The 22,930-nt window shown below is 39.4% G+C and overlaps 2 protein-coding genes and 1 long non-coding RNA gene across 14 annotated transcripts in view; 1 reads left to right on the top strand and 2 right to left on the bottom strand.

Annotated features, from left to right (window-relative positions):
* The window catches only part of LOC138948610 (neuralized-like protein 4), a 197,164-nt gene that overhangs the window by 100,226 nt on the left and 74,008 nt on the right, over positions 1-22,930 (bottom strand). The gene's annotated exons all lie outside the window — the stretch shown is intronic.
* The window catches only part of LOC138948617 (uncharacterized), a 148,540-nt gene that overhangs the window by 81,411 nt on the left and 44,199 nt on the right, over positions 1-22,930 (top strand). The gene's annotated exons all lie outside the window — the stretch shown is intronic.
* On the bottom strand, positions 12,079-17,910 carry LOC138948615 (neuralized-like protein 4). 2 transcript variants are annotated; one of them, XM_070320184.1, is made up of 3 exons: positions 17,634-17,910; positions 16,446-16,622; positions 12,079-15,041 (listed from the first exon to the last, which is right to left on the bottom strand). In XM_070320184.1, the coding sequence occupies exons 1-3, from the start codon at positions 17,802-17,804 to the stop codon at positions 15,009-15,011; spliced, it is 381 nt and encodes a 126-aa protein (XP_070176285.1). In that variant the 5' UTR covers positions 17,805-17,910; the 3' UTR covers positions 12,079-15,008. The 2 variants fall into 2 exon arrangements, 1 of the variants encoding a protein (XP_070176285.1); XR_011450040.1 differs by lacking the exons at positions 16,446-16,622; positions 17,634-17,910 and adding an exon at positions 16,102-16,116.

Genomic DNA, 22,930 nt, shown 5'->3' with positions numbered 1-22,930 from the left:
ATTTACACGGTGTTGGCGTAGAAGATTTCTTGACAAATAAATATGCGTTATGGCTGGATCTCAGAACAACTGACGACAACAAACTGCATGGAAGTGGAAGGCGAATTGAAAACGGATCAGAAGGAATCACAATACAAATTGAAAAGGAAGTAGGGAGTAGTAGTAAATCAGTTAAGATCTACGTGTTTGTTGTGTCAGATGCGCAGTTAAACATCTCTGAAAGCAGATTACAGGATATTGTTTATTGAACGTGTTAAAATGAAGTATCTAGATTTTCTTCCAAAAGATCCACACTGTTCTTTGATTTGTGGGGCAACAGGTTGCGGCAAAACAAGATATGTTTTGGATTTATTACAGACTGTTTACATAAATCACTTTGAACACATAGTCATATTCTGTCCAACCATAAAGCATAACAGAACATACAAGGAGAGAAAATTCATATGGTCTGATCAAAATATATTTATTGTAAATCCTTCTGATCGTCTAAATGTTTGCTTGGAGCATTATTTCGATCTTTTTCAGAACACACCAACACTGTTTATTATTGATGACTGTGCAGCAGAACGTGACATTGTTAGAAAGAAAAGTGCACTAGCAAAGCTTGCATTCAGTGGACGACATGCATTAATATCAGTTTGGATATTAACACAAAAATACAATGCAGTTCTGAAAGACTTTAGAGAGCAACTCAAAACAATAACATTGTTCTATTCAAAGGACCGTGACAGTTTTGAAGAGTGCCTTCGAGAAAATGATGTCATTGAAAACAAACAGGAGAGAGAAAGAATAAAGAATAATCTGAAATCTTCTAAGCACTCGAAACTGGTTTTAAAAACTGATCAACCAGTTCAGTATGTATGTTTGTAGAAATCCTTGCTAAGTTCTTGTCAAGTTCTTACTCAAGTTCTTGTCAAGTTCTTACTCAAGTTCTTGTCAAGTTCTTACTCAAGTTCTTACTCAAGTTCTTGTCAAGTTCTTGTCAAGTTCTTGTCAAGTTCTTACTCAAGTTCTTGTTAAGTTCCTACCTAAGTTCCTACCTAAGTTCTTACTCAAGTTCTTACTCAAGTTCCTACCTAAGTTCTTACTCAAGTTTAATTACTAGATTTTAATTTTATTCTGCATCAAAATAAAATGAACTGTGATGAATTGCTGATGCAGACTGCTACAGATATTGAAATCTGTGACAGTAGGACTATACCTGATAAAAAAGAAAGATTGTATTCACTTGCTGTTTGTGGAAAAACAAAACACTACCTTGGGCAGCAGTTAACTGTGGAAGAAGTACAACATCTTTCCTCAGAAGATATAGAAAAGTATCATGGACGGTATGAATCAGTGCTTGGTTCTAAGATGGTTAGAAGTATTGGACAGACTGTTATAGGTTTGTACACAAAGATTTTTGGACATTTTACACCTCTCGACTCGGAGGAAGACTTAACACATGATCTAACTCATGACCCTGTTGTTTCCAAGTCCCTCGAATCTGTTGCCTGTGACCTGTATTATCGATTTGGTGCTTTATTAGTACCATTTGTTGCTGGATTAATTACTTTCAAACACATTAATTTTCAGAATAAAAAAGATGACAGATCAGTTGAAGCAGACAGTGGAGCAGACGAAAATACCAGAAGTGAACACAGTGACAAAGAAACCTGGTAGAGTAGAAGCAGGAAAAAAAACTAGCCGAATGGAACAGACAAAAAAAGTTAAATCAAAAGGCAAAGCAGAACATTATGTCTGAAGTTGAGCAGACACCAAACATTCCTGAAGTGACTAAGGTCACACAAACTGATCAAGAATTAAAATCTTCATTTCTATCATACAGAAAAGTAGCTGTAGCAGCTGTTGTTGGAGGAGGTGGATACTTGCTTTACAAACTTTGGCAAGGCAAATATAAAGTGTCAGAAAAACCAAAATCAGAAACACCAAAATCAGAAACACCAAAACCAACAAACAAAGCAGTACAAACAATAACAAAGCCCACAGTAGTACCTGCAGTGGATTCATTTCATATGGAATAATTTTAATATTTTAATTTTGATAACATAAAAATGAGTTCTGAAAAGACAATAGTTAATCTAGTTTATCACGCTGCAGTGATTGGAGGCTTGAGTGTAGGTTACACAATGCTGGGTAAAAGTCTCCTCAGAATGAAACCAGCCGACTTGGGAAAGTTAGACTTCGAAGACGGTGCTAAACTAATTGGTGTTGTGACAGCTTCCTTTGCAACAAAAGACTTCCTGGTGAAGCAAGGAATTATTCCAGAAAATATAAACATGTAAGACAATAAAATGGCTAGCTTGGTTATGATGGTGGGAGGTGCGATTGTAAATGCGCTTGCATTTTCTGGCAGCAACTATTTGTTTTCTAAACTGCAAAATGGTGAAGAGAGGGAAAGGCACAACAAAGCCATGGAACAACTGGCGAAAGCACAGGATGAATACGAGAAGAAACGAATTGCGCAGTTAGACTTTATGAATGATAAACTCAGGCAGCAAGGACATGCAAACAAAACCTTTGCCAATGTTGATGCAGCCATTCAAGAATACTATCTTGTAACTGGAAAGAAAATGAAGACAAGTGCTCCTCCAAAACTGGGTGACTTTTATCAGCCTTCAGAAGAGCAGAAGGTGGGAGAGATTGTTTTCATTGTTATTGGTATGGCTGTTGTTTACTTTATTTCGCGTGCTGTCAAATCTTAATATTCTGTCATTTAAAAAACCATGAGTGATGCTTTGTTATCTAAAATATATTATTCCCCAAAAGGATACTGGAAAGGAAGAACTGCTATTGACAAGCTCAGTGACGCAGCAGGTGTTTCTCAAGATATAGCAAAGAAATGGTTGTCAAAGCAGGCAGTTTGGCAGATCTATTTACCTGCACCAAGAAAAATTACACGACCACACTTTGTTAACATTAAACCGAATGACACTCATCAAATAGACCTGCTGTATTTACCGCATGACACAGTCAGAAGGAAGAAATATAAGTATGCACTGACTGTAGTTGATGTTGCAACAAGATACAAAGATGCTGAACCGTTGACAGAGAAAAGTGCTATAGCTACAGCTGTTGCCCTGCAAGAAATTTACAGACGTGGACCACTAAAGTATCCCAGAATGATTCAGTGCGATGATGGTAAGGAGTTTAAAGGAGCTGTCAACCAGCTTCTGTTAAAACATCATGTTACAGTGAAGAGAGGTATTCCAGGAAACCACAGGTCACAGGCTATTGTTGAGAGCTTTAACAAACAGTTGGCAGAAAAACTGTTTTCATATCAGTACCATCAGGAATTTTTGGACACAGAAAGTAAATTGCGTAACACTGAATGGGTCAAAAGATTACCATCAGTACTTAGAGCAATGAATCTGGAGGTATTTAAAGCTACAGGGTTAAGACCAGTTGATGCAATCAAACAAAAAACAATACCTGTTGCTCCAAAGTCAACAACGCCAGTGGCATTACTACCTTTCAATCAGAAAGTCAGATATTTATATGCACCCGGTGAAGCTGAGGGTGACAGCAGGAAGCGTGCAACGGATCCAATCTGGAGTATTAACATTCATGAAATCAAGAGAGTAGTAGAGACAAATCCACCTATATATTACTTGAGAGAACCAGCACCGCAAAGAGCCTTTGTAAAAGAGGAATTACAATTAGTTCCACGTGGTACAAATGTTAAATGATTTTTTATTTCAGATTTTATAGTGTTAACAAAAATGGAAGCTCTGAGAAAGAATTCTAAGCAACTTCATTTTTTTAATTTATATTTTTATTTTGAGTTATAAAATCAAACTCACAGCGATGGAAGACTCTGTATTAGAATCTTTATCGACAGTATTTGACACCGTTGAATTACAAGTAACGGATCCTCAAAATGTGCAGTCCAGTGTGCAAGACGCCATTGAACAAATTCCAAACAATTTGTTGATTGAACCTCCAGTAAAAGCGCAGATAGTCAGTTTAATAAAATACAAAACAGTCAGTGATGAGGTGCTAGAAGTTCATGTTTCAACCAGACAACTAGCACTTAATTCTATGGCAGAATTGAATGGAAACTGGGCAGATGAAATGATGAAACGGTTTGAGCAAGCTGCAGAGGATGCAAAGATGAAAGGATCCGGATGGTCAGAAGGTGAAATTCTAAAAATAGAATTGAAGCTAAGTAAATTTGCCCCCATCAGAGGTAGAAGTTACATACCTTTACCTCCTGCTCTTGTCAAAAAACGTGCTGTGCTGAACATAAAGAATGATGATGACAAATGTTTTATGTGGTGTGTTCTGGCAAGACTGTACAGTGTAAAGAAAAATGCAGAAAGAGTGTCTAACTATCATGCATACAGAAATAAACTAAACTTTACTGGTATTGAATTTCCTGTCAGCATTACAAGCATTGACAAATTTGAACAGCAAAACAAACCCATCACCGTAAATGTTTACACGTGGGATGAGGAAGATGAACTGAAACCAGTCAGAATATCAAAGAACTCACCAACGATTGGTGATTGTGATACTAACCATGTTGACATGTTACTAATGACTGATGGTGTAAAATATCATTACACTTTGATTCGTACAATGAGTAGACTGATGGCGAGCACAAGCAATCACAATAGTAAACAAGACTTTTGTAGGCGATGTCTCTTGCGTATTCCATCAATTCATGCAGCACTTATACACAAGCAACATTGTAAGAGCGTTGATGATGCGGTTGTGAAGTTAACAACACCACCGCCAGACAGCAAAGTGTATTTTAAGAATGTATGCAAACTACAGAAAAGTCCTTATGTTGTTTATGCTGACTTTGAATCTATCATTGTGCCATATGAAGGACCTTTACCAAAAGACCTACCTAAAACAGTAACTCTAAGTAATCATCAAGTCTGTTCATATGCATTTATTGTTGTTAGTTCAGATGGTAAACATTCTAAACCGCAATTGTACAGAGGACCTAATGCAGCAAAGAACTTCTTACAGCAAATGAACCAAGTGCGAAATGACTGCTCCAAACAACTGAATCTTTCAGACATTGTTATGAAACCTGAAGACCAAGAACAGTTTAACTCTACCACACAGTGTTGGATATGCGAACAAAGTCTAACACCAAACACAGACAATCCAATAGTAAGAGATCATGATCATGTAAGTGGGCAGTTCCGAGGAGCAGCACACAGCAAATGTAATCTACAATTAAAGTTTGATCCTAAGACTTGGAAGCTTCCAATCTTCTTCCATAACTTGCGCGGTTATGATTCACATCTGATCATGCAGGCAGTAACTGATGAATACAAAGCAAGATGCATTGCGCAGTCTTCAGAAAAGTACATGGCCTTTACTCTGAATAGTTTATACTTCTACGATTCTGCTCAACATCTGATGGGAACACTTGAGTCTTTATCTTCATCACTAACTGCTTTCCCAATCACATGTAAGTACTTTGACAGTGACTTAGTTAGAAAGGGAGTCTATCCATATGAATACATGGATTCGTGGGAGAGGTTTGATGAAGATGAGTTACCACCAAAGGATGCTTACTTCTCACGGCTGAAGGGTAAAGGTATAAGTGACGAAGACTATGAACACGCTAAGACTGCATGGAATAAATTAGGATGTAATACAATGGGTGATTATCATGATCAATATTTGTTGGCTGATGTTTGTTTACTTGCAGATATATTTGAGAATTACAGAACAACATGTATGAAGCACTACAATCTAGATCCTTCACATTACATATCTGCACCAGGCATGAGCTGGGATGCATTTCTTAGATTTACAGGAGTAAAGATTGACTTGCTATCAGATCTACCTACACTTCAGATGATTGAAAATGGACTACGTGGAGGAATCAGTATGGCTTCACACAATTACTGCAAAGCCAACAACAAATACTTGGACGACTTTGATCCTATGAAACCTTCTAATTACATCATGTATCTAGATGCAAACAATTTGTATGGTTGGGCAATGTGTCAGACGCTTCCACTTCGGAACTTTAAGATCTATTCAGGACCATTTTCACAATGTGTTGTGCTGACAATATTAAAAGCAGGCCCAGACAGTCGAAAGGGATGGATACTAGAAGTTGACTTAGACTATCCACTATCACTTCATGATCTACATAATGATTATCCTTTAGCGGCTGAGAGGTTAAAAGTAAACCCAAGAGAACCCCCAAAGCTGGTGCCCAATCTGTTTCACAAAAAGAAGTATGTGTGTCACTACAGACTGTTACAGTTTTACATTAGACATGGATTAATTTTGAAGGCTGTTCATCGTATAATTTTATTTGATCAAGAACAGTTTATGAAACCTTACATCATGAAAAACACAGAACTGAGAACCAAAGCCGCTGATGCATCAGAGAAAGACTTTTTTAAACTGATGAACAACAGTTGCTTTGGTAAGACAATGGAAAACCCACACAAGAGAAAGGATGTTAGACTTGTTACAAGAGAAAATGAGGCCATCAAGCTGACATCCAAACCACAGTATCAAAACTTTAAATACTTTCATGAACAGCTGTATGGTATCTTAATGAAAAAACTTGTAGTCAAGCTTGACAAACCAGTATTCATAGGCTTTACTGTGCTAGAGTTGTCAAAACTGTTGATGCTTGAGTTTTTGTATGATTATTTGAAACCAAGATATCCCAAATCGAGAGTACTTTACACAGACACAGATTCATTCTTACTTGACATTCCAGCGGATGACATTTACAAAGATCTAGAAGCTGAAAGTCCTGCAGTAAAAGGAAAAGATTCTTTTTATGACACTTGCGACTACCCTAAAGAATCACCATTGCACTCAAATGTTAACAAGAAGGTTATTGGAAAGATGAAAGATGAAATGAATGGGAAGATAATTAAGGAGTATGTTGGATTGCGTGCAAAGATGTACAGTGTTGCAAGTGAGAAAGGGGTGGTTAAAAAAGCAAAGGGTGTAAGCAAACAGGTTGTAAAGTCGAGCATATCGCATGATAACTACAAGGAAGCACTGTTTCAGAAGCGAGTGTTTCACCATGACAACCCTAAGATCAGTTCCGCGCTTCATCAGATCAACACAACTATTGTAAACAAGAAATCTTTAGATGCTAATGACACAAAGCGCGTTTATTCATCACCAGAATATTCTTATGCAATTGGGCACTGGAGAATAACGCGGCTTCAAATAGTCTGAGTGTGTAATAAGAATTTTTGTCAATCGGGAAAACCCGCTATGACAGCTTTGTTTTGACTGCAGTGGGGTAGAGGACGTCGTTGTTTGCGTTAGGGAAGTGTTTGTGAAAGGGGAGTATGCTTTGTTGAGTTTCAAAGCAGCCACCAAGTACACTTATCAAAAGCTTGAATAAAATAAACAAGTCAATTGAATAAGTTAACACTCGGCGGCCGCCCGAAGGCAGCCTTTGAAGCGAAGTAGAGCAGTGAAGCACGCACGTTTTCCCAGCCGGATCCACCGGTTATTCTGAAAACATAAACAAAAAGAATGAAAACTTGTAGCTAAGGAGGGGAAATGCAGTTCCTCTACTTAGTTACAGGTAAACAAATGTATGCTATAGAGAGAAATAACACTGACCAATCCAGCTCATCGTTGCTAAGGAGGGGAAATGCAGTTCCTCTACTTAGTTACAGGTAAACAAATACATATTTAATAGAGCTATACTAAAAATAAACCATTATGCTCATCGTTACTAAGGAGGGGAACTGCAGATCCCCTCGTTGGTTACCAGTAAACAAATGTATGCAATAGAGAGAAATAACACTTACCAATCCAAAAAGCTGCTTCCTCTTCATTGTTTTCCAAGGCTTGATGGATGTGCTTGCGAAGAGACAACATTGTTTTTATTGGAAGATTTAGTTGTTGGAATTTGGGATATGTCTTGAGAAGAATGCTTATGTTAATGAGATCTCTCGCCCATCTAGGTGTTATACGTAACACTTCAAAACAAACACCCTTGAATCTTCCAAAATGTCTATTCCTCAGCACATCTAAATATTGTCCATAAACAACCACAATTTTTAGGGTATCTGTTGCTTTACTTTTGTATTGTTTTTCACAAACAAGAAGCTTTTGTTTGAGTTCCTCAATATCTGTTGTTCGGCTTGTACTAAACAACAAAGATTCGCTTGTTGAACCATCATAGTACAGATGATTTTTTAGACCCTCTAGGAGCTCCGACCCTCTAAGTGAAGTCAAGACTTTTGATTTCTTTCCCCGTTTGTTTTGGAAGGTAACAGGTATTGGCTTTTTGGGGAGATTTGCTTTCAATTCAAACTCTTCTGCAGCCTTATGTCCTCTCTCTTGGAAAATTGAATCAAGTTGTTTGTAAAATTCAAGAAGTTTTGTATGGTACTCAATGTGTTTTTTTAAACTCTCTAGTTTTTCAGTGTCAACATTCGGTAAATCAATCACCTCAAAGTCTTGACTGAGCCCAGTATGAAGTCCATGATCATCCTGCTCCATACTAGAAGAAGTGTCTGACTGTGATAAATTCCTAACTTCTTGTTCTGTTTGCTGATTCATATTTTCAGGAAGAATTAAATAAGTTGATTGTCTAGAATAATCCAACAGAGCTTGTTGTGCAGCGTTTGCTTCTCTAACTTCCTGGAGCTAACTCTATAGATTCTTGAGACAGGCAAAACACTTTTCTCACAGAAAACACGTCTTCACACCACCACAGCACCAGGAAAAATGACAAAATCACTATGCTATGTTACTATCAACACCAAGTGTTGGGCGGACGTGACGTAACTGTTGCTATTACATGATTTAATCTTGTCTTGCCATTGGAGGAATATAGAAGACAAGCTTGCAGGCCTCGCAAAACACACGCTGGCTGGTTTCCTTCCCAGATCAATACGGTAGTGTTGGGCTTGGCTACGAAGGGCAGATTGGATTAATATTTCAATGGAAACTAAATTTAGCGTTGTATGAGAGAAAGGGGGAATGTACGTTCTGGGTTACTGATTCCGACAGACCCGGAATTGGTTCAAAACAACCTTACTTTACTGTATTTTTTTTTGTATGGATTTATGCAGTATTTTTCTGATTTTGTCGCATGTTTCATTTTAGTAAAAGTTTAGTCCAGAAGCCTATTTTGCGTTAATATTTAGGGTCTGTCGGAATCAGTGAGCCAGAACGTACATTCCCCCTTTCTCTCTGCATGTGTGTGTGTATGTGTGTTTGTTTGTAAAGGTGTGTATGTCCGTCTGTCTATATGTGCGTATGGGGGTGTGTTTTGTGTGTACAGTGAAGTGTGTGTGAGTGAGTGCGTGTGAGTGAGTGTGTATGTGTGTACGTGTGTAACTTGGGTGTGTGTGTGTGTGTGTGTGTGTGTGTGTGTGTGTGTGTGTGTGAGTGTGTGTGTGTGTTTGAGAGAGAGAGAGAGAGAGAGAGAGAGAGAGAGAGAGAGAGAGAGAGAGAGAGAGAGAGAGAGAGAGAGAGAGAGGTTTGTCTTTCGCTGGGGTATGCAGTGCCTTGGCGTTGCACATCTACTTAATTTGTTTGTTGTTTTTTTGCTGCTGTTTTCTACTCAAAATTGGAAATGGGCGCGACAAAGAAGGGGTCTGGGTCATTAGAATGAAAAGGGATAGATAGGAGGGGAGAACACACGCTTAAACGCATACACACACACACACACACACACACACACACACACACACACACACACACACACACACACACACACACACACACACACACACACACGCACACACACACACTCACACGCACACATTCACACACAGACACACACACCTTCAAAGGGAAACAGTCTACAGAGCACAGACCAATGCTCTACATCATGCACAGGCAGCAACACGCTACACATAACAGACTGTTAAAAAACAATAAGCACACACACAAAATGTAGACTGGAGAGCATACACTCAAGTTAAAACAAATTTGGTTTGTTTAACACAACAAAAAGCGTCGTCCTCTTATAAATAGCAGGTGTGGAGTGGGCGAGGGGTGAAAGAAGATTATGGACATGAGCTGCCACTTCAGTACTTACACTGGCCTAAGAGAGACAACTTGCACCAACGGCAACTATCTGACATATCAGGGGATTAGTTGCCTCCCTTGGATCAACCAGGAAATGAAGCGATGCACAAAGACACAGAGAATAGAATCTGTGTGCTAAACTTTAAACTCCAATTCACCAAAGTAAATCATGCCGACAGTGTTCATCATGAAGCAGTCACACACATGTAACACGACGAAAATATGACCAGTGCTCGATGTTCAATCTTGTCCTTTTTTTCAGCGCAGGTAGCCAGAATGATGTAGCCTACAGTATTATTAATCGACATTTCTGAGAAATGGAAACCGAAAATAGCTGCACTGTGACAACACAGACACTATGCTTTTCACAAGGCTAAATAACATGTACACTAACTTGCTTTTTTGACAGGCAGTAAGCGGTATCACGACGTGTTAAACTGATCGACAACATGAAGCGTAGAAATTAAACTTACCGAACAAACTGAAAGAAACAGCTACACACTAGTCTGATCCGCCCACAGTGACACTGGCGAGCTCTGCGCGGGTAGAAGTGTGTGTGTTTCTTTCTTGTTCGGGGCGTCCCGGCCTCAGGTCACGTGACAAGCTATGACTAGACTGATCAAAAGAATGTGCACTGTTTGTAATGGTGCATGTGTACGTAACTTTCATGCACCAACAAATTAAAGACCTTGTTTTTTTCTTTATTCATAATAATTTGATTCTGATTTTAAATGTATCTTTAATGCAGAATGAGTGAGTGGTTTTGTTTGTTTTAGTCAGCAGTTGAGGTTGTACCTTTTCATGGATTTACTTATGTTCGAGTGAACAGTTGAGTTGTAACTTTTCAGTTATTTACTGTTGTTTTAGTCGACAGTTGAGGTGTTTTGTCAGTCTCCCTGCCATGCAATGTCTCTCTGTATCTTTGTTATTGTGTGTGAAGGGCGGGGCAGAGTGTGAAGAGTGTTACAGTTAAACACACACACGCGCGCACACACACACACACACACACACACACACACACACACACACACACACACACACACACACACACACACACACACTCTCTCTCTCACTCACTAACACACACAAACACACACACGCACGCACGCACGCAAGCGCGCGCACACACACACACACACAAACACCTTCAAATGGAAACAGTCTACAGAGCACAGACCAATGCTCTACATAGTGCACAGGCAGCAACAAGCTACACAGAACAGACTGTTAAAAAACAATAAGCACACACAAAGTAGGCACAAAATGCAGACCTGAGTGCATGACCTTAAATTGAAACAAATCTGGTTAGTTTAACACAACAAAATCCGTCGTCCTCTTATCAATAGCAGGTGTGGAGTGGACGGGGGGTGACAGAAGAATATGGACATGAGCTGCTACTGGAGTACTTACACTGGTCTAAGAGAGACAACTTGCACCAACGACAACTATATGTCTGACATGCCAAGGGGATTAGTTGCCTCCCTTGAATCAACCAGGAAGTGAAGCGATGCACACAGACACCGAGAATAGAATCTGTGTGCCAAACTTTAAACTCCAATTCACCAAAGTAAATTATGCTGACAGTGTTCATCATGAAGCTGTCACAAACATGTAACACGACGAAAATATGACCAGTGCTCGATGTTCAATCGTGTCCTTTTTTCAGCGCAGGTAGCCAGAATGATGTAGCCTACAGTATTATTAATCGACATTTCTGAGAAATGGAAACCGAAAATAGCTGCACTGTGACAACACAGACACTCTGCTTTTCGCAAGGTTAAATAACATGTACACTAACTTGCTGAATGATTTAGTTTTGACAGGCAGTAAGCGGTATCACAACGTGTCACAGTTAAACTGATCGACAACATGAAGCAAACAGCTACACACTAGTCTGATCCGCCCACAGTGACACTCTGGCGAGCTCAGTGTGTGTGTCTCTTTTTCGGGGCGTCCCGGCCTTAGGTCACGTGACAAGCTATGACTAGGCTGATCAAAAGAATGTGCACTGTTTGTAATGGTGCATGTGTACGTAGCTTTCATGCACAAACAAACCAAGATACGCACTTGATGTGTATTTTGAATCATTTAAATTCTGCTTTAAAGGTTTCTTGGGCATGAACCCAGAATATCTTCCAACGTGTACATGGTGTTCAAGCTGCATACACCAGTGTGTCAAGAAACAGAACTTAATATTTTCTTCCTCGAGAATGTTCCTGCCCATCACTTACATACAACAACTAAATGAACTGTTCGTCCTGTTGTGCGCCACCCCCACCGCTCCCCCCCCCCCTCCCCTGTTAACCCCTTCGCACGAAGGGCTCGTTGCCCAAAGCAAATAAACTATTCTGAGCTTTGAGCTCTTAAATTCAAATGAGAAACAAGATCGGTAATTGACGTTTCCAAAATCAAACAAACATTGGCACAAACGGAGTGACGGCCCTTAGCTTGAAGACCTGTCTTCCTATGATAAATCAGTAAAGCATAATGTGAAGAGAATGTTCTTAGTTAAATAACCAGAAGAAATCTCACATACAAATGTTCGTCTGCGTGTTCCTTGCTTGTTTCTATCTGGCAAGAGTTGCAAACAAGCACGCACATATTTGTTTCAATAACTGACAAACATCAAATAATTCACTACGGCTCTAAGCAGCACACATCAGTGTGTCAAGGAACAGAGCTACAAATGTGTTCCTGCACAATACTGCTGTTCCGTGCTCACATGCAACATTTAAATAAACTGTTCTGTTGCCCCCCACCTCCCACCCCTCCTTTGCAATAAGGACTCGTTGGCTAAAGCAAATCAACCATTCTGAGTTCTGAGCTCTTAAATTCAAATGAGAAACAGTATCAACATTAAATATCAATGAATTGACTTTTCCAAAAATCAAACAAACATCGGCGCAAACGAAGTGACGGCCCTTAGCCAAAGGTTCAGGTCTTCTCATGATAAATCAGGAAAGCAGAAAGTGAACCGAGTTTTTAAAGTTTAGTTGCCAAGACAAAATCTCTTAAAAAAAAGGTCCGTCTGCTTGTTCGTTTGTTGTTTCTATCTGACAAGAGCAAACAAGCACGCACATAATTATGTCAATACCAAACATCAAATAATTCAGTTTGTCATCATTTTCACAAGTTTTCTTTTACAAACACCTGGGAAATAAATCTCATGTTCCCCATGCAATAAATCCCCGGTTACCATAGTTGCAGGAAGCAAGTTATACATGGATAATCAAAAGCAAACCCAATAGAAACGCTCGGGGATTCCCCAGACCTAGACAGACGACACTGCTTTGCAAAGTTCCAAAAACAAACTGGCAAACTGGCAAAAGTAACCAAAAAACAAAACTACTTTATGAAAGGTCATAAATTCATCACAAACAAATGAAACCTAGCGATATGTTTTGTCTTCTTACAAAGTCATGGAGTGCGTGTATCGATACACAGACGTTCGGAAGACACGAACGTCAAGTTCAAGTCAAACCAATTGACCCCTGACACAAAAATGTTGACCCGTGCACAAGACGTTGTATCGCTGAACGAAGCGCAAATAAGAAATAATAATAAAAGCAAAGAACAGAGCAACAAGATATCCAAACATCTAACAAAGCCGAGCAAGCAGAATGACAGATCTAATGAAAAACAAAGAGGCAATGAGTCGGAAACAAGATCGCGATTCTTTCCTTTGCTGCACGACGCAAATCTTCTGTGACCTTTGACCCAACGTGCCTTGTTTGCACGATGCAAATCTTCTGTGACCTTTGACCCAACGTAGCTTCCACATTCAATCACTAAGCTTAATATTTACAACAGAAAACCGAGGGGGTGGAATACTGAGGGGAACCTACAGAACTGTGCATACTCAAACCTGACATACTTATCCCATTATGAACTCAAAACACAGAAAGTTGCTTTCACACGCCAGCTTTGATTGCAACAACGTGCTGGGGCACCAAAACATGTATTATCAAAACGGAACTTGTGTTTCAAAGCATGGTTCCCTGTGTTGATTTGGCACTTATTTTCTCACTACTAAAATGATGACAAAAACGATGTTTGGTGGTTTGTTGTCAGACCTGCTTTTTTGTCGGTCCGAGGGGGAGCATATCGTCTTTTGTTTCATATTTATTGACCACTCGGCCTTGGTCAATAAATATGAAACAAAAGACGATATGCTCCCCCTCGGACCGACAAAAAAGCTGGTCTGTCAACAACCCATCAAACATCTTATAATGGCTCTAAGAATAAGGAACAAAACAAGCTCTGTAATCACTGAAACTTAACCAGATGGAGTTAGAATTCTTCTAAACCAAGATTTTAACAAACTTTGAATTTCTGTCTCAAAGTCCAAAGATAAATTAGTTGAAAACACAATACCAAGTGCTTGAAATGTTATAGGGTTCCAAATCAGATTGAACTGAGATTGGCTTGCAATTGCTAAGTGAAACTTGTTTTTCATTGCTCATTTTCAGACCTAATATGGCTGTACATATTATATCACAAAACATCAATACATGCACAAAAGGATTGTTAAAAACCATCCCAAAGCAAGGAAGTATCATCGGCAAACTGTGACAACAGTATTGTATCAGCCGCCACTTCTCTGCCTTTCATATTCTTGTCTCGCGAATCACAAATGGCAACATATCAGCACATTTAAAAATACAAATGAATATAACAAATCGCCTTGTCTCGTAACTCTCTTTACATCAAACTATCTGGAATATTTAACTTTAACATACTTGCGTCCAGCGTCTAACATCGTTTCCGAAATGACATTTTCAAAACAATGTTTTATGTGACAGGAGAAGATACGATTTTAACAGTTTCTTCTGGGTTACAAAGCAACAACCGGTCACATGTGCTGAGAGTTTTGTTTTTTGATACAGTATCACCAAGCTATTTATAAAAAATAAAAAATAAACAATGACAAAAGATTGTAAATGACAAGTATGACAGCGCTTCAGAGTAAATTGATGGCAAGATCTGCGTTGCCTGAAGTGTACTTAAGGAACTGACGTCACTGGCAGAGCCGTCACCTGAAAAGATGGAATACAACCATTGAAATCATATTTTTTTTAAAGATATACCAGTATGTGTGAAAGATGGATTGATAATTTCATTATCTCTTAGCGTTTGCTTTGTCAGCTACCTTGTAAGAAAAGCATTAACTCTGCATCTTGCAACAATCCGTTCTCCGTGAATTTCTCAATCGAGACATTCAGTCTTCAATAATATAGCAGCAGGAAACAGTATAACATGCAGCATTACTGTTCACAAGCAGGTATCAGGAATCACGTGTTCAATACTAGGAGGAGACAATATATTATGCAACCTTCTCGTTCACAAGCACAAATCAATGTTAACTGCAATTGAAATGGTATGAATGTTTTACTCCAGACACTAACATGTGTCCATTAACATGTCAGCTAAAGACAGGAATCATGCTCTTGATTCACAACTTCGGTTCAATATATAAGGCTGTTGCTGAATGAGGAATGGGGATCCAGTTACAAAGTTACACTCACTGCATGGCAGAGAGAAACAAGGTCAAAGATCGATGTCATTTTCCTTCAAGAAACCTCCAGATTTTCAGGTGCATATAGGGATTTTGTTTTTATTTTGTGTGAGTGTATGTGTGTGTGTGTGTGTGCGTGTGTGTGTGTGTGTGTGTGTGTGTGTGTATGTGCGTGTGTGTGTGTGAGTGTGTGTGTGTGTGTGTTGTGTGTGTGTGTGTGTGTGTGTGTGTGTGCCTCGCTGTTTTTCTGTGTGTGTGTGTGTGGGGGGGGTTATTTATTTGGTTGTCATTTTCAGTTTGGTGACTTGAACAAAAATTCCATGGACTCGTTCTTTAAAAACGCGCTTAAAAAGCATCCTCTTCCAACGAGCACTTAAAGGTCAAACTCACTCAGAATAGGACCAAACAAAGGTACAGTTATTGCAGAAATGAGCTCGTGTAGGCCTACCATTAGATGACAACATATCCGGGCGTCATTACAAATGTGTAAATTAACAGTCGATCAGGCTGCTTTGGTGACAGTTCTCTTAAAAGGTTCAATCGTAAACCGTAACAGGAAAACGTAAACAAAATAAATATACCTTTGTGCATCTTGAGGGGGGGGGGGGGGGTGGTGTATTTATTTGGTTGTCATTTTCAGTTTGGTGACTTGAACAAAGATTCCATGGACTCGTTCTTTAAAAACGCGCTTAAAAAGCATCCTCTTCCAACGAGCACTTAAAGGTCAAACTCACTCAGAATAGGACCAAACAAAGGTACAGTTATTGCAGAAATGAGCTCGTGTAGGCCTACCATTAGATGACAACATATCCGGGCGTCATTACAAATGTGTAAATTAACAGTCGATCAGGCTGCTTTGATGACAGTTCTCTTAAAAGGTTCAATCGTAAACCGTAACAGGAAAACGTAAACAAAATAAATATACCTTTGTGCATCTTGAAACCATGTCAAACATGAAGTAGCAGGGTGTAGGTATGTCAGGGGCGACAACCCCTTGGTGCTTGCCGTCAACATAGAGGTGCAGACTTCTGTCCGTGTCCACTGCCAGTCCCACCTTACTGCCCGCTGCTAACTCGTCCAGTACTGGCCACTTTTCTTGTTTCTGCAACACAGTGTTGTCAGAGTAACGCAGAGACTGCTTGATCGAGTTCTTTTCTTCAGCGTCTTGGGTTTTCTCTACAGTTAGGTTAACTCAACTAATTGTGTGTGTACAAACTATCAAGTTGGCAGGTCGTAAATGCGTCACCAAGTCAATTGTCGCAAAAACGGTCTTGATGCAGAGAGAGAGAGAAAGACAAACAGAGAGAGGGAGACAAATAGACATACCTAAAGGGAGGGAGATGCGTAGAAGTGTGTGTGTGTGTGTGTGTGTGTGTGTGTGTGTGTGTGTGTGTGTGTGTGTGTGTGTGTGTGTGTGCTTGTGTATGTGTGTGCTTGTGATTGTGTGTGTGTGTGTATGTGTGTGTGTGTGAACAAGAACAAGAACAAGAACAAATGTTTATTGTCCTCAAACCAAAAAGGTTATTGACACATTGCTATGAATTCTAAAGCATTCTGCGACAAACCTTCCGAGACATATTTGAACATCTTTGTCCATAAATATTTCACTTGGTTTATAATTAATATAATCTACATCAATATTAGTCACGTCTTTTTTAAACTTTTCTCTACTTTCATGGAATTTTACGCATTCATCCAGAAGATGATATTCATCTTCAACAATGTTACATACCATACACAAACGATTTTCTCTTTGGATGTTATGATGTCTTCCAGTTTCTATTTTTAGATTGTGACTACTGGTTCTTAATGTGTGTGTGTGTGTGTGTGTGTGTGTGTATGTGTGTCTGTGTGTGTGTGTGTGTGTGTGTGTGTGTGTGTGTGTGTGTGTGTGTGTGTGTTGGTCCTTCAATCTGCTGTATTTTTGTATTTGTTTGTTAAAAAGCAACCACAGGAAAAAGAATGAACGTTACTTCTTCAATCCCAAGGATGACATAAGATTAATGCAAATTAATGTCAAAGCTTAAATAAGACTAAAACGATGCAGCAAAAGCACACCAACCAGCCTGGTAGCCACACAGCACAACAGTCACCACACGTGTCAACAGCTTACCCAGGCACCGAAGACGACTATTCTGTCAGACCCGACACACAGCGCTGCAGGGTCGGGATCAGTGAACGTGTCAGGCAAGGTGAAGGTGTCAGGACTCTTGGTCACCACGCCCAGGTAGGTGTTATAGTAGTTGATGTCTATCTCGTTTATTTGTACCTGCACAACACTCATAATATACAATTATCTGCGCGCACTTGTGTGTGTGTGTGTGTGTGTGTGTGTGTGTGTGTGTGTGTGTGTGTGTGTGTGTGTGTGTGTGTGTGTGTGTGTGTGTGTGTGTGTGTGTGTGTGTGTGTGTGTGTGTGTGTGTGTGAAGAGATTTCGAAGACCGGCGAAAGCTATGGTGCACCAAATTGATATTACTATCGTTAACAGTTATAAAGGGTTTTGAAACTATCGTTAACTGTTATATAGAGTTTCGAAACTATAGTTAACTGTTAAATAGAGTTTCGAAACTATCGTTAACTGTTATTTAGAGTTATATCAATAGCGCGTTTGTGCGCGCTATTGCTAAAACTATGAATAACAGATAACGAGGGTTTCGCAAAACGGCGGCATGGTGCGCGCAAGTGATATTACTATCGTTAACTGTTATATAGAGTTTCTAAAAATAGCGAAGGCGTGGTCGGATGTTTCGATGCCGGCAAAATGGCTGCTGAACGTTTCGTTCGAGCGAATTTGCACTAAATTACTACAACATTTAGTAGATCATATTCAACTAACTGTCGTCTGATAAGTCCATCATTTCGCTGCTTCGTTTAATCAAGTAATCAAATCTTCGTTACAGCTAGCACGCTTCCTGTTTTCACAGAAATATTGGTCAGTGTCAGCTTGACCCGTTCTAGCTACCGCGCTGTGTGCGGGTCAGTTTGTACACATACGGCTGGCATGCATGCAGTGGGCAACGGAGTGTCAGGTTGACCCGTCCAGTACCCAAAACACGATGCGAAAGCATGCAGTGTTTTCCAAAACGCGTCGTGGGGGATGTCACTCGGGAAACACGTTGTTTTGTGTTTGTTTTGAAAAAAACCCACTGTTTTGTGTAGTGCGTCTGTCATGGTCTTTTCCGCGAATATTCAGTAGGCCTACCGTCTTTAAACCGCACACGTGGAAAACGGTACGGCCGAAAGTACAAATGAAAATGATAAAGCCTAATATTAAACAAACTCAACAATGATTTGAGAAGACGACAACAGAAGAACGGTCAATAACTAATGTTGTAGTTTTTTTAAATTGTGTTTCTAGTTAAAATGTACATTTTGTAGCAAAAAGACAGTTTTGAAATGGCAGTTTCAGGGTTTTCCCATTTGGGAACGATACCGACGCGCCGTTTTGATAAAACTGAAACTCTATATAACAGATAACGATAGTTTCGAAACTCTACATAACAGTTAACGATAGTTTCAAAACTCTGTATAACAGTTAACGATAGTTTCAAAACCCTATATAACAGTTAACGATAGTAATATCAATTTGGCGCACCATAGAAAGCCTGTAAAGAACTGGACAAAAAGCAGCATTCATGACAACATTAAAGCCTATTTGTATAGACAAGACCATCAGTCTCAAATCCAAACTGAAGCTACGCCGTCCTCTGATCTCTTCCTACATTGTAAACGAATGCGAGTCACAGACCCTCACAGCAGAACTGCAAAGGAAGATCCAAGCTGTGGAAATGAGATGCTTCAGAAAGATCCTTGGCGTCTGTTACGCGTGATTGTTCTGAAAAGTGACTATTACATGATTGTTCTGAAAGTCTACTATTTATTTCATCGTAATCATGTAAGCCCTCATACGTGATTGTTCTGAAAGCTTACTAATTTACATGATTGTTCTGAAACTCTACTAAAGGTAAACTTGCTTCACCCGTGAAATGTAGTCAGATATGGAACAATATGTATACCCCTGCCCAACGAAGTGTGTTTGAGTTGATCCGTCTTCTGTGTGCGCGACAGCTTCAGATGTGTGTTTGAGTTGATCCGTCTCTCCACTCCTTTTTTTTTTTTTTTTAGGTGTAGGGGGTGGGGGAGGTTTGTTCATATCAACTGACACTTTATCAAACCATTTGAATAATTCATATACAAAATTCTGGTGGTTGCTGTGTAATAAAAAAACAAGTGTCACTGAAAACAGAGATGTGCTAATAAATTTAGCTTTCATGTGTGTGTATGTGTGACCAGTGTGTGTGTGCGTATGTACTCAGTGCACTGGCGTCGGAAACTGGGGTAGGGGGGGCAGCTGCTGTTCCTGGGGTGGGGGGACAAACATGTCTTTTTGCCCCCCCCCCCCCCCCCCCAATATTTAGGATGACAAAAATATTCACAGAGAGAGAGAGAGAGAGAGAGAGAGAGAGAGAGAGAGAGAGAGAGAGAGAGAGAGAGGGAGAGAGAGAGAGTGTGAGAGAGAGAGAGAGAGTGAGAGAGAGAGAGAGAAGAGAGAGAGAGAGGGAGAGAGAGAGTTGATGAACAAAATACCCCCCCCCCCCCCCCCCAACACAAAAAAGAAGTATATTGTCTCGCGTGCAAGAACTTTATGTTAATATTGATGAATTTTTGTACGAATGTCTTTTTTATAATGATAACATAGTGAGAGGTAAAAGAAGCATTTATTATAAGAGTTGGCATGAAGAAGGAATTGTACACGTGAAACATTTAGTAAATTTGGAGGGTAAATATTTGAATTATCAAGAATTTTCTGAATTATTTCCCAATGTTAAAAGTGATATTTTGTTGTATTGTGGAATTGTATCCGCTGTGAAAAGCTATCAGAAGAAATTGAATTTTAAGACATTGAATTGTCAGCATGAATCAGTGGATAGTAGAGTGTGGTCAATGATAAAAAAAGGAAATCATGTTGTGAAGAAGGTGTTTGTGCAGTCTAACGATATTCCATCTGCGGTTTCAAAATGGAATAGCACCAGTGAACGTAATATGAATTGGAAATTAATTTTCTTGAAACCCTTTCAAACTACTGTTGATGTCAGTTTAAGGTGGTTTCAGCTGCGACTCCTACACCGGATTCTACCTTGTAATAAATATTTATATTTATGTAAAATTAAAAATTCAACGCTCTGCACATTTTGCGGGTATCATGAAGAGACAATTTTTCACTTATTTTGGGAATGTATGATTGTTAAAACCTTCTGGATTAAATTGAATAATGTATTGCACAAAGAATGTTTACATTGTGAACATTTGACTTTTTCAAAAGGATTGATAATATTTGGAAATGATGATAATGTGAACACTGATAATGTTTTAGATTTGATTATTCTTTTAGGAAAATATTATATTTATAAATGTAAACTTCAGGGCTCAGTTCCGCTTTTGAATGTTTTTTTGAAAATATTAAAACAAAGATATTACATTGAAAAGAAATTGAATCTTATCAGGAATAGAAATGTTGAATTTTTGTCAGAGTGGTTACCCTATGCGAATATATGTTAGGTTATTGACCAAGGCGAAGTGTCCATTTCAGCTTAACTTTTTGTACAGTTTAAAATTGTAGGTTTTTATAAGATTTTAAGCAAGAGTGTGTGTGTATGTCTTATGTCTGTCTGCTTCACTTATCCTCTTACCTGTCTGTCACCCTGTTACCCCTCTCTCTCTCTCTCTCTCTCTCTCTCTCTCTCTCTCTCTCTCTCTCTCTCTCTCTCTCTCTCTCTCTCTCTCTCTCTCTCTCTCTCTCTCTCTCTCTCTCTCTCTTTTTTTTATCAGTATTGTCGGTATGTTACATGTCCGTCTGTCGGTTAGGTCCTAATGTTGTATGTCTTGTATACTTGCCATTTACATATTTATTATACATGTTGAAGGATGAATGAAGATACATTGTAGACGGATGCATGTTATGGATTAAAAGCCCCACGAGGATGTGCTTGGCAAATACAAGAAAAAATAAAAAAAAAAAAAAAAGAACTTTATAGCCCAGACTCCCCACCCATCTCGCAACCCCGGTCATCTCCTCACGTCTCTCATTCCCTCTCCACTTGAATTTTTAGTTCATAACAAAAAAATAAAAGTTTCATTTGTGAAAATTATTTGCTGTGCCTTTCGTCTTTAAAGGGGCAAACATTAGCTTCCATTTTCCCTCTTTGCCATGCCTTTCGATCCATTTGGGTGACCTCGCCACCTTAGCATGGCAAAGAGGGAAAATCAAAAGTTTCTATGTGTCCCTTTAAACCTGTAATTAGAATTTTGAGTTGGGAATACTCAAGAGGAATCATTACATTTTTGAAGATTATAAATAATTTTTGTCTTTGGACATTTAATTTGAATTTTGAGTTGAGAACAATAAAGAAGACATGTTCAATGTATGAAACGTATTACTTGTTGAGTTTGTATTCATTGGGCGGGGGTATAAATATCAATTTCACTTAAGATTTAGTATCATTGTATCAAAATATTGTTCCATTTACATACAAACACACACATAAACACACTCACAAACGCACGCACACACACACACATACACACACACACACACACACACACACACACACACACACACACACACATCAACCTCTCACTGATACACATTCCCACATATCCTATACCTAAACCCCTCACTGATGTATATATTCATAAGCGCACATACACACATACACTGGCACAATGACACACATACAAACACACGCACATCACAATATTGTCGAACCACGGCCATGAATAAGGCGCACTACACTGACAGTAAATAGATCAACGATTATCAACACAAACGATCCCGACTTCTTGGTCTTCTGGTGGAATTTTGTAATTTGTTTACAAACACTTTGAGATCACCGTTACATCTAGCAGGGGTGTCTTTACAACTGTGTTCTCGTGAAGCCATAGTGGCAAGCAATGAGTGACTATGGTCTCCGTTCCGACAATGTTTCCATTGCAAGTCTTTTACCGACTCGCGATCCAAACATGCGGGCGCAATAAATGCGCGTGCATCTTCAGAAATTGATAACTATTTTTACCAGCCAATCAATCCTTAACTTGAGCGGTCATTTTAGGCGCCCTCACTTATTTCGCCCTCCTTAAATGAGCGCTCCGTTTGTGCCTATTTGCCCCATAACGATAAGCTGCGCCCTCAATAAATGCGCGCTCCTTTTTGGAGCGCGAATCTATAGCTCGCCAAATAAACTGCGCCCTCCTTTTTGGAGCGCGAATCTTAAGAAATGTGATTTGATTGGCTAACTATTTTTACCAGCCAATCAATCCTTAACTTGAGCGCTCATTTTAGGCGCCCTCACTTATTTCGCCCTCCTTAAATGAGCGCTCCGTTTGGGCCCATTTGCCCTCTCATAGGAAACC

This window comes from Littorina saxatilis, linkage group LG15 (assembly GCF_037325665.1).
Source record: "Littorina saxatilis isolate snail1 linkage group LG15, US_GU_Lsax_2.0, whole genome shotgun sequence".
In the NCBI taxonomy this organism is placed as follows: domain Eukaryota; kingdom Metazoa; phylum Mollusca; class Gastropoda; order Littorinimorpha; family Littorinidae; genus Littorina; species Littorina saxatilis.
The sequence above is the reverse complement of the archived record's forward strand: the minus strand, read 5'-3'. Positions and strand labels throughout refer to the sequence as shown.

Bases quoted from the DNA above. Each gene is read 5' to 3' on its own strand.
- LOC138948615 (XM_070320184.1), bottom strand. From the start codon at position 17,804: ATGAGTGTTGTGCAGGTACAAATAAACGAGATAGACATCAACTACTAT. The intron at 16,623-17,633 runs GTAAGCTGTTGA...ACTGTGTTGCAG, and splicing joins TAGTCGTCTTCGGTGCCTGG to AAACAAGAAAAGTGGCCAGT. The intron at 15,042-16,445 runs GTATATTTATTT...CCATCTTTTCAG, and splicing joins TGGTTTCAAGATGCACAAAG to GTGACGGCTCTGCCAGTGAC.